The sequence below is a fragment of the Bison bison genome, unplaced genomic scaffold (assembly GCF_000754665.1).
Source record: "Bison bison bison isolate TAMUID 2011002044 unplaced genomic scaffold, Bison_UMD1.0 scf7180017864289, whole genome shotgun sequence".
Lineage (NCBI taxonomy): Eukaryota > Metazoa > Chordata > Mammalia > Artiodactyla > Bovidae > Bison > Bison bison.
In genome coordinates this window covers 3,692,096-3,703,508 of record NW_011494861.1, presented here as the reverse complement: position 1 = coordinate 3,703,508, position 11,413 = coordinate 3,692,096, and the positions used below count along the sequence as shown (strand labels likewise).

Sequence of the window (11,413 nt, the reverse complement as noted above, 5' to 3'; positions counted from 1 at the left end):
GAACCCAGAGCCTCCACCAGGGTCCTTGAGAGCATGCTCAGTAGCTGGCCAGACACCCTAATTTCCCTGTGGGCCCAGATCAGATCAGATCAGTCGCTTGGTCATGTCCGACTCTTTGCGACCCCATGAATCGCAGCATGCCAGGCCTCCCTGTCCATCACCAACTCCCGGAGTTCACTCAGACTCACGTCCATCGAGTCAGTGATGCCATCCAGCCATCTCATCCTCTGTCGTCCCCTGCTCCTCTTGCCCCCAATCCCTCCCAGCATCAGAGTCTTTTCCAATGAGTCAACTCTTCGCATGAGGTGGCCAAAGTACTGTATTTTCAGCTTTAGCATCATTCCTTCCAAAGAAATCCCAGGGCTGATCTCCTTCAGAATGGACTGGTTGGATCTCCTTGCAGTCCAAGGGACTCTCAAGAGTCTTCTCCAACACCACAGTTCAAAAGCATCAATTCTTCGGCGCTCAGCCTTCTTCACAGTCCAGCTCTCCCCAGACCACCCAATAATAGCACAGGTGCTTTGTTTGCATGGGTATGAGGTGGGGCAGGTAACGGGTGGGCGGGGCAATAAGCCCCAAGTGAATTCTGGTGTCATCCTCGGGATGATAATTGAAAGGTACATTTAAATCATTCTAACCCATGAACTCTTTTTTAATGTTGTGTGGCACATTATTGACCCTTCTCCCCTTTATTTCCTCTTCACAGTTAGCAGTGTCCCTGTGATTCTGGCCACTGTTTGGAGTAGACCTCAAGTATTTATTGAATACATGTTTCCTAATTTCCATTCCCACTGACTGTACTTAAACTGAAGTTCTCATTACTTTTAACTGGACTTCCTATCTTGCTTTGCCCCTTCCAGTTAATCCGATAGCATCCCTGACATCAGTATTATCACTTCCTCACAAATAATAGCTACCATTTATTTTGACACTGTACCAGGCAATATGATCAGTGTTTTGCCACATCATGCCATTATCTCTATTTTACAGATGAGGACACAAAGTTAAATGGTCAGGTCAGGATCATACAACCATTTGCTGCTGTTCAGTCACTAAGTTGTGTCCGACTGTTTGCAACCCCATGGACTGCAGCACTCCAGGCTGCCCTGTCCTTCACTGTCTCCCAAAATTTGCACAGATTCATGTGCCTTGAATTGGCGATGCCATCCAACCGTCTCATCCTCTGTCACCCTTTTCTCCTCCTGCCTTCAATCTTTCCCAGCATCAGAGTCTTTTTCCAGTGAGTCAGTTCTTTGCATCAGGTGGCCAAAGTACTGGAGCCTCAGCTTCAGCATCAGTTCTTCCAATGAATATTCAGGACTGATGTCCTTTAGGATTGACTGGTTTGATCTCCTTGCTGTCCAAGGGTCTGTCAAGAGTTTTCTCCAACACCACAGTTCAAAAATATCAGTTCTTCTGTGCTCAGCCTTCTTAATGGTCCAACTCTCACATCCATACATGGCTGCTGGAAAAACCATAGCTTTGACTCTACAGACCTTCATTGGCAAAGTGATGTTTCTGCTTTTTAATACGCTGCTTAGGTTTATCATAGCTTTCCTTCCAAAGAGCAAGCGTCTTTTAATTTCATGGCTGCAATCACTATCTGCAGTGATTTTGAAGCCCAAGAAAATAAAATCTGTCATACAACCATGTTACACCATCACCTTGTTTTTCTAAAACCCTGTTGTCATGCCATTGCTCAGAAACCTTCAGAGTTTCTTGTTATCTATGGAACTGAAGTTGCCATTTCTCAGCTTCTCAGTTAGGAGGGCTCATTTCCAATCTACACAGCCCCAGTTTACCTCCCAATTTTCTCTTTGGTGCTGGAGAACTTAGGAGTCAGGATACCTGAATTCTAGCCCTGGGTCGCCACTCAGTAACTCTGTCCAATGAGAGCAAAAAATCAGAGCAAAAGTAAGTTGGTCAACCTAGCAATTTGGTCTGAACACTATTGGGCTATAAATAAATGGTCCTTATGCAGGTCTTTGAGTGTTGGCAAGACTTAGGAGCACACAGTGAGGGGTTTTATAGCCTTAATTTCCAATTCATTTTCAACTCATTATTTCTTCTTTGAGATGTTTGTAATAGTGGAGAATTAGATAAACCTAAATGACTAATGATAGACGATTAACTGAAAAAACTAAATATGTAGCAATAGGTTATTATTTGGAATAAAGTAAATGTCCTTGGCCATTCTTTTTCTTTTTGGTGAAAATTAAATGATAATGTGCATGAAATTAGTTTATAAGTTGAGAAGTATCCTATAAATGTTTGTGGTCATTCACTGTATTTCTACATTAATCGTAAAAATACTTCAGGTTCTACAGGTGATTCCCCAAAAGTTCCCAAAGCGCTTTGAGCATTTAGGCATCATTGGAATTATCTTTGTAAGTGCTCATAATTATTATTTTGAAACATAATTTGATATGTAAGAATATTTTAAACTTCACAGTAGTGAAGGTATTTTATTTATTGATCGTTAATAGAGTGTTTGTTAAAGAAGTAATTAGAACTGGTACTTCCCTGGTGGTCCAGTGGTAAAGAATCTGCCTGTCAATACAGGGGACCCAGGTTCAGTCCCTGTTCTTGGAAGATCCCACATGCTGCAGAGCAACTCAGTTGGTGCTCTAGAGCCCATGCTCTGCAACAAGAGAAGCCACCACAATGAGAAGTCCTCACGCTGCAACTAGGAGTAGCCCCCACTTGCTGCAACTAGAGAAACCCTGTGCATAGCACCAAAGTGCAGCCAAAAAGAAATAAAAATATTTTTAAAAAAGAAATAAGTAATTAGAAATGAGTGATATGAGTTGGAAAGGTTCACCAAGTCCCTCTGCTCAATACTCTGTAATAATGTAAAGGGGAAAAGAATTTGTAAAAGAGTAGATACCTGTATATGTATAACTGAATCACTTGACCGTACGCCTGAAACTAATGCAACTTTGTTAACTATGCTCCAGTATAAAATAAAAATCAAAAAAAAGCAATAATAGAAAGTGTGAGTTTATTTTTAAGACATATTTGGGTAAATTCCTCCTAATTAAAAAAAATTAAATTTTAAAATAAGTTGGCATGCATTACTTCAGTAGGGTTTTGGAAGGATCAAATGGAATAATCAATATCAAGAAGAGTTTGTCAATTGTAAACTGTTATTCAGTTGAAAGTGATACTATGACCTTGTTGACTAAGAGGAAAAGTACAGTTTTGAAGGACGGGTTGTTGGGGAGTTATATTTGATGGATAATAATGTCATTGTGGGGCTTCCCCAATGGCTTATCAGATAAAGAATTCACCTACAGTGCAGGAGACACAGGTTTGATCCCTGGGTCGGGAAAATCCCCTGGAGGAGGAAATGGCAACCCACTCCAGTCTTCTTGCCTGGAGAATTCCATGGACAGAGGAGCCTGATGGGCCACAGTCCAGAGGGTCTCAAAGAGTCAGACACGACTGAGCGACTAGACATAGTGGCACACAGCACAGTGTCACTGTATCTGCTAACCATGGCCACAATAGTGCAGTCACAGCACCATTAAGCTTTCAGTTTTGCTTATAAGTCTAGGCCCACCTTGTGGGCCAGCTGATCCAGGCTCAGCTGATCTCACCTGACTGCTTGTGCTTCTGGGCAGGTTGAGGCTTGACTGATCTAGGATGGCCTCGGCCAGGCAGCTGGCGATTGGCTGGCTGTCAGCGGGAGGACTGTCTCTGTCCTGCAGGTTCTGTCATCCTCCAGCGTGCTGGCCTGGGCTTGTCTTCATGGAAGGGCAGGAGTCCAAAAGAGAATGGGTGTGCACAATGCCTCAGAGGCCTAGGATCAGAATGGGCATGTTTTCCCATGTGCCACGTTATTTGGGCCAAAGCGAGTCACAGAGGGTGGAAGATTCCATTCCTTTATGAAAAGAGCTATAAATTCACATTTTAAAGGAAGGGTGGGGAAATGGAGCCATTTTTGCAATTCACCCAGCGTAGTCACTGAAGCCAAACATTTTTTCCATCTGTTTGGTTTGTGGATTTTTTGTTAGTGATGTTTTTTGTTTGTTTCTTACTTTTTGACTGCAGCATGTGGGATTTTGGCTCCCCAACCAGAGATTGAATCCGAGCACGCTGCATTGAAGTGCAGAGTCTATCACTGGACCGCCAGGAAAGTCCCTCCATTTGCTTGAAATGAGTATGTGGAAGGACATCAAAAGACTTGAACTGAACTTACTTTCTTTTTCCTTTGTAGGCAATAAGAGAAGTGTCAGAGTTTTCCATTTAGATCAACAACTTCAAATTCTCAGCATGGAGAACTCAGAGAAGACAGAAGTAGTTCTCCTTGCTTGTGGGTCCTTTAATCCTATCACCAACATGCACCTCCGGCTGTTTGAGCTGGCCAAGGACTACATGAATGGAACAGGTAGGAACAGTAACCAGCAGCAACGATGGGGTTCAGGATACACTGCCATAAAATGTGGCACCTTGGCCTGTTGGACATTTTAAGCTGGAGGATTTTGATGAAACAGCAGAAGCAAGAAGGTCACTCTGTCCTCCTCCCTCCACCCCTCTTCCCTGAAAGTGAAAGTCCATGGAATTTTCCAGACCAGGATACTGGAGTGGGTAGCCTTTGCCTTCTCCAAGGGATCTTCCCAACCCAGGGATCAAACCCAAGTATCCCGCATTGTAAGCGGGTTCTTTACCAGCTGAGCCACGAGGGAAGCCTATGAAGCAGACCGTAAAACATTCACACGACAGATGCCCTCCCTAAACTCAGAGAAATGGAGCATCCTTATCTATGAAGACAAAGGAATGCCAAGCAGACAGGCCTTGTTGGATTCCCCCAAGCTCCTACACTTACCTTGTATTCTCTGTTGTTGTTCAGTCGCTCAGTCTTGTCTGACTCTTTGTGTCCCCATGGACTACAGCACGCCAGGCTTCCTTGGCCTTCACTGTCTCCTAGAGCTTGCTCAAACTCAGTGTCCATTGGGTTGGTGATGCCATCCAACCATATCGTCCTCTGTCGTCCCCTTCTCCTCCTGCCTTCAATCTTTTCCAGCATCAGGGTCTTTTACAATGAGTCAGCTCTTTGCATCAGGTGGCCAAAATATTGGAGCTTCAGCTTCATCATCAGTCCTTCCAGTGAATATTAAGGATTGATTTCCTGTAGGATTGACTGGTTTGATCTCCTGCACTCTTTGCTCTATCATATTTCCCCATGACTGTTCACTCTTCATCAAACCTAGCGTAAGAATACTTAGGTTTAACTGTGTCTTGGGCTCTTCATTTCCTTATTAAGGTTCCCATGTCACATAAATCTTACATTAAGTTAATTCATATGCTTTTCTCCTGTCAATCTATTCTTTGTCAGTTTACACCCAGCCAGGGACCCTAAGAAGGTCAAAGAAAACTTTTTCTCTCCTGCATATACACAGATTCATTTTGTTATGGAAATAATCATGCTATGTGTTGATAGATGGATGAGTGTGCCAACTCACTAATAATCAGGGAACTAAAATAATAGAGTGATATTTTTCCCATCACCTTGACAAGAATTTTTAAAACCTGATAATGTCGAATATCAGGTGCTGGGAAGGAACGGGCTCTTGGATATTCAATGGATTAAGGCTTTTTACAAGGCAGTTTTGGGCATGACTGATCAACTAACATACACATAAGACAGTTTGGCAATATCAATCAAAATTTATTAATAAACTGCTGATGAATGGGTGGTCTGTTTGATGGGTATGAAATTTCAGTTGGGGAAGTTGAAAGAGTTCTGGAGATGGATTGTAGTGATGGTTGTATAACATGTCACAATATTGTACACTTAAAATGGTTTAAATGGTAAATTTTATGTTATGTCTATTTTACCACAATTAAAAATAAATAAATAAACCTGTATCATTGTTTTAAAAAAAGGAGGAGGGGATCTGTGACTATGAAACCATATTGATGATACTATTTCCTGTACATAAAATCTAATCTGTTATACCTTACGTGAAGTCTAATTCTTTACCCCAGGAAAATATAAAGTTATCAAAGGCATAATTTCTCCAGTTGGTGATGCATATAAGAAGAAAGGACTCATCTCTGCCTATCACCGAGTTATCATGGCAGAACTTGCCACCAAGAACTCAAAATGGGTAGAAGTTGACACATGGGAAAGTCTTCAGAAAGAGTGGACAGAGACAGCCAAGGTGCTAAGGTAACCATGGTGAAGTCCTGCAGTTCCCGTGTGGGGTCATCACAAGGCTGCGAAGCACATGAACAGGCCTGGGTACCATTCAGCCTTTGTGTCTTTCATTGTGTTTTGAGATGTTTGCATGCTTGTTAACTGTGTACATCCCTGTAAAAGAACAGGAAGTATACTTGGTCTGTCTGTGCCCCTGGTGAAAAAGGTAAAGCTGTAAGATGATGGCACTGTGGTCAGTCTTCTCAAGTATAAAAGACAAAGGCAGATAACTGGGCTTCCCTGGTGGCTCAGGGGTAAAGAATCTGCCTGCCAGTGCAGGAGACATGGGTTCATTCCCTGGTCTGGGAAGTTCCCCTGTGCCACGGAGCAACTAAGCCCAAGCACCACAGCTACTAAGGCCATGTGCTACATTTAGTGAAGCTCATGCTCAGCAACAAGAGAAGCCACTGCAGTGAGAAGCCACTGCACACTGCAGCTAGAGAGTAGCCTGTGCTTTAGAGTAGCCTCTGCTCGCCACAGCTAAAGGAAAGCCCAAACAGCAGTGAAGACCCAGCACGGCCATAAACAAATAAGTAAAATTTTATATATGTACAGAAAGATGAAGACAGGTGATTTAAGGAAGAGAGGCCATTATTCTTGATCACAGAGACCTGGTTTGGACACTATTTCCATGACAGCATATGGGGGGTTGTCACAGATCACTGTGCTCAGGAGTCTGAAACCGTTCCAGTTTAAGGATTCAGAATCCAGAGTGAGTAACATCTAATTATTACTTAATGTTCTCTTGAGTGGCATGTCCCTGGTGGCTCAGTGAGTAAGGAATCTGCCTGCAATGCAGGAGACACAGGAGGTGTGGGTTTGATCCCTGGGTTGGGAAGAACCCCTGGAGGAGGAAATGGCAACCCACTCCAGTATCCCTGTCTGGGAAATCGTATGGACTGAGGAGCCTGGAGGGCTACAGTCCATGGGGTTGCAAAGAGTTAGACACGACTGAGCTACTAAGCAAGCAACTTCTCTTGAGTATAAAACACAAGGGCTTTCTGAAAAACCTTTCTGTCTCATGTCTCTTCTTAGAGATGTCTATTAGAAATGTCTATTCTTTGAACCTTCTGGTTCTAACCATATTAATTACGATTTGGATAGGAAATAGAACCACTCTGAGCATTTTAAACAGAAAGGGACTTTAGGTCTAGGTTGAAAGGGCTGGAGGAGTGGAAGTGGTGGTTTGTTTCAAGATCATGTCCCCTTAACTGCAGCTGAAGTTCAGGAAACTGTTCCTGCTTCTGCTGCCACCAACGCTGCTATTAAACTGTCCCAGTTTCCTAGTGTGGGGGACAGGACAGTGGAATATAGGGTCTGGCTTCCATGCCAACCTGTCAAGGTGCAGAGCCTCCCAAATCTCTCTGCCTCTGAGGACCTCTGGGAGTGATTTCGGGGTGGGATTGAACCCAGCCAGCAAACAATGTCCAGCCCAGTGACTTACCCAGAAGCTTAGCAGGAAGAAGAGGGTGACTTCTGTTCGTTGGCCTGAAGTTCTCCCATCAGAAACCAGGCTCCTGTGTCCTTCTCCTCACCCAGCCCTCTTTGGCTCCAGAGTAACCTTCCTGTTCATTCCGGATTCAACTCAGCCATTCCCGAGGGAAGGGGGTTACGGGCACCAGGGGCCCACAGTTGTCTCTCACACATGTTGCTCCTGTTACCTGGGTAACTGTACCACTGTAAAGCCGTGGGCATCCTGCCAGCCAGAGTGAAGCTGCATACAGATCCTGCCTGTGGGCCCTTCCGCTTAGGCTTCAGACACTTGTCACACCCTCAGACCTTATCCTCAGCATTGAATTCTTCATTACTAGGTTAGGCCATACTCTTTTTAAAAAATATTTATTTTTATTTATTTATTTGGCTATGCCAGGTCTTAGTTAAGTTGCATGGCATCTTCGATCTTCGTTGCAGCATGAGGGATCTTTAGTTGTGGCATGTGGGATCTAGTTCCCTGACCAGGAATTGAACCTGGGTCCCCTGCATTGGGAGTGTGGAGTCTTAGCCACTGGACCACCAGGGAAGTCCTAGTCAGGCCATAATCCTCAGTAGTCAAGGGTGTGGGCTCTGGAGCCAGACAGCTGGGATTCAGATTCTGGCTCTGCCATCTATAAGCTAAATGACCTTGGGCAAATTGTTCAGTGTCCTCCTCTCTCGATAGGTATAATAAGCAATTCTGATAGAATGCTGGCAGTACTATAGTTGCTTTATCGTAACCAAAGCATTTACTGGATCTGATTGTTCTTGACTACCTCCTATGTCTAAGAGGCTCTACTAGAAGCTGGGGGTACAAACTCTAAGCCTGTACTTCCTCTCCATTATGGGGATAATAATAATATGACATGGGATGTTGAGAAGATTTCATCAAATCATTCATGCAATGGATTTGGTGTAGTGGTTAACACATAATAAATAATCAGTGTTAACTCTGGTCATTATGACACAGACACATACAGCTTAGGATAGTAATAGCTACCTTTTGCTGTGCTCCCAGGAGTTTCCCTGCTCTCCATTCTTTTAATTTATTTTTTTAGTTTATTTTTGACCGTGCTGGGTCTTTGTTGCTGCACAAGTACTTTCTCTAGTTACTGTGCACAGGCTTCTCTTTGCAGTGCCTTCTCTTGTTGCAGAGCACAGGCTGTAACCATGCAGGCTTCAGTAGTTGTGGCACGTGGGATTTAGTCCCTTAGTTCAGTTTCAGGGATTGAACCTGTGTCCCCTGCTCTGGCAGGCGGATTCTTAACCACTGGACCACCAGGGAAGTCCCTGTTGCTTTCCATTCTTGACAGCCAGAGCCCAGGGCTGCTGTGTCTTGGCCAGCATCCATCCTGACCTGACAGTACTGTGTACTTGAAGGTATCCATTCTGAGTAATGGGGCATTGTGTGTACTTGTGGTTACACGTTTTTAACAGCTCCCAACGTTTAACATTGTGTCAGAGGCTCTTAGGCCTCTCCACAGGGATGATATTTCAGTTGAGCATTGTGAGAAAGAGAAATAAATATTCTGTTGCTTTTTTGTTTTATAGACACCATCAAGAGAAGCTGGAGGCCAGTATCTGTGATCCCCAGCAGAACTCACCTGTGTTGGAAAAGCCTGGACGGAAGAGAAAGTGGGCTGAACAAAAACAAGATATTAGTGAAAAGAAATCCCTACAGCAAACAAAAACGAAAGGTCTGTATGTTTTCCCAGGACTTAGCAATGAGGGCTGTTAAGACTCTAGGGCTGGGCAAGCCCCCTTTGTATTTGCTTTCATATTCAATATGTGTGGGTGCCTGGAAAATGCCCCTTGTTAGTTTTCTTTTCTCTTTCTTTTTTTGTTCTTCCTTTGGCTACATCACACAACTTGTGGGATCTCAGTTCCCCAAACAGGGACTGAACTCACGCTGCAGCAGTGAAAGCCTGAAATGATAACCACTAGGCTACCAGAGAACTCCCCACCCCATGTTAGTTTTTTGATAGGAGAAAAGGAGAGTCAAAGGCTCCCTGAGCTTATTTCTCCTGCAGTAGGTAGACCTGAACATTTGAGGTTCAGGTCTGGATCTCTTTTTGGAAAAGCTGAATCTGATAAAAATTATGATTCCTCAGAAAAACAGACATACACATTTTTTTTTGTCTGCACTGGATCTTTGTTGCTGCACGAAGGCTCTCTCTAGTGGCAGTAAACAGGGGCTACTGTTCGTTGCCATGCATGGGCTTCTTATTGAGGTGGCTTCTCTTGTTGTGGAGCACCAGCTCTAGAGCTCAGGCTCAGTAGTTGTGGCCCATGGGCTTAGCTGCCCCACCACACGTGGGATCTTCCTGGACCAGGGGTTGAACCCATGTCCCCTGCATTGGCAGCTGGATTCCTAACTGCTGGGCCACCGGGGAAAGTCCTACACATTCATTCTGATGCCAGGAGCTATTAAAAAAACAATCCCTGAGGCTCTATTTTCTCTTCTTCCCAGGTGTGCCAAAGGTGAAGCTGCTGTGTGGAGCAGATTTTTTGGAGTCCTTTGGTGTGCCCAATCTATGGAAGAGTGAGGATATCACCAAAATCCTGGGGGACTATGGACTCATATGTATTACTCGGGCTGGGAATGACGCCCAGAAGTTCATCTACGAATCCGACGTGCTGTGGAAACACCAGAACAACATTCACCTGGTGAATGAATGGATCACCAATGACATCTCCTCCACGAAGATCCGGCGAGCCCTCAGACGGGGCCAGAGCATTCGCTACTTGGTACCCGATCTTGTCGAAGAATATATTGAAAAGCATAATCTGTATAGCTCTGAGAGTGAGGAGAGGAATGTTGGAGTGGTCCTGGCTCCTTTGCAGAGAAACACTACAGAAGTTAAGGCATAAGAAATTCTACAGCATGGTATTTTAGACTTCTTTTTTGGGAATTTGAAACCATGTGGGTGTTAGTAACTAGGGGAAGAAATGGTTATCCTCTTTAATAAAGTTTAACAGTTTGGTAAAATCAGTAGTAAATTAAAGTTAGGTTTATCTTTTTACTAGAAGTTGCTAAGATGAATGTTTTCAATACGTTGTTTTTAGTTTGGCTATGCCATGCAGCATGCGGGATCTCAGTTCCCCAAACAGGGATCGAACCCATGCAGTGGGAGCACAGAGTCTTAACCAGTGGACTACCAGGGAAGTCCACAAATTCCTTTATCTTTAAAACAAGAGATTAGCAGCACTAAAACCAGAGGAACATTCCATCAAACTAAGTACAAAAACAATTCAAAAAGAGCATCCTGACTTTACCACATAAAGAGAAGTGAAGTGCGAAAAGTGAAGTCTAGGAATTTCCTGGTGGTCTAGTGGTTAGGACTCTGCACTCTCACTGCCAAGGGCCTGGCCTTAATCCCTGATTGGGAACTAACATCCCACATGCTGTGCAGTGAAAAAAAAAGAGAAGAAAATTAAGAGTCCGCTTAAGATCCTGACTTAAGTTATGAAAGGAATGAACATTTTATGCATGCCTATTTCTGGGCGCCCCCTCACCCAAGGTGGCCAAACAATTTTTAAAATAATGATCTTGTAAAAGGCATCAGCTGTCTCCAGCTGTGCAGAATACAAGCTGTGAGTGATCTGGAAGACACTTAACACCAGTAGTTCGTTCTCTCTGACACGTCTCAGAAGGCCAGTGAAGCTTTGCTAAGGCATGTTGCCTGCAGCATCACTTTTGGAGGTAGGAAGAGGGGTCCAAGCCCTAGAGCGCTTAGA

The 11,413-nt window shown here is 44.0% G+C and overlaps 1 protein-coding gene across 5 annotated transcripts in view; it reads left to right on the top strand.

The window, feature by feature from the left end:
• The window catches only part of NMNAT1 (nicotinamide nucleotide adenylyltransferase 1), a 28,332-nt gene extending 17,668 nt beyond the window's left edge, over positions 1-10,664 (top strand). For all 5 annotated transcript variants that reach the window (XM_010849923.1, XM_010849925.1, XM_010849922.1 and 2 more), the window contains 4 exons: positions 4,220-4,390; positions 5,992-6,175; positions 9,227-9,372; positions 10,146-10,664. In XM_010849923.1, coding sequence (XP_010848225.1) covers positions 4,276-4,390; positions 5,992-6,175; positions 9,227-9,372; positions 10,146-10,546 — 846 coding nt within the window. In that variant the 5' untranslated portion in view covers positions 4,220-4,275 and the 3' untranslated portion in view covers positions 10,547-10,664. The remainder of the gene's footprint in view (positions 1-4,219; positions 4,391-5,991; positions 6,176-9,226; positions 9,373-10,145) is intronic.
• The last annotated feature ends 749 nt before the right edge of the window (positions 10,665-11,413 follow it).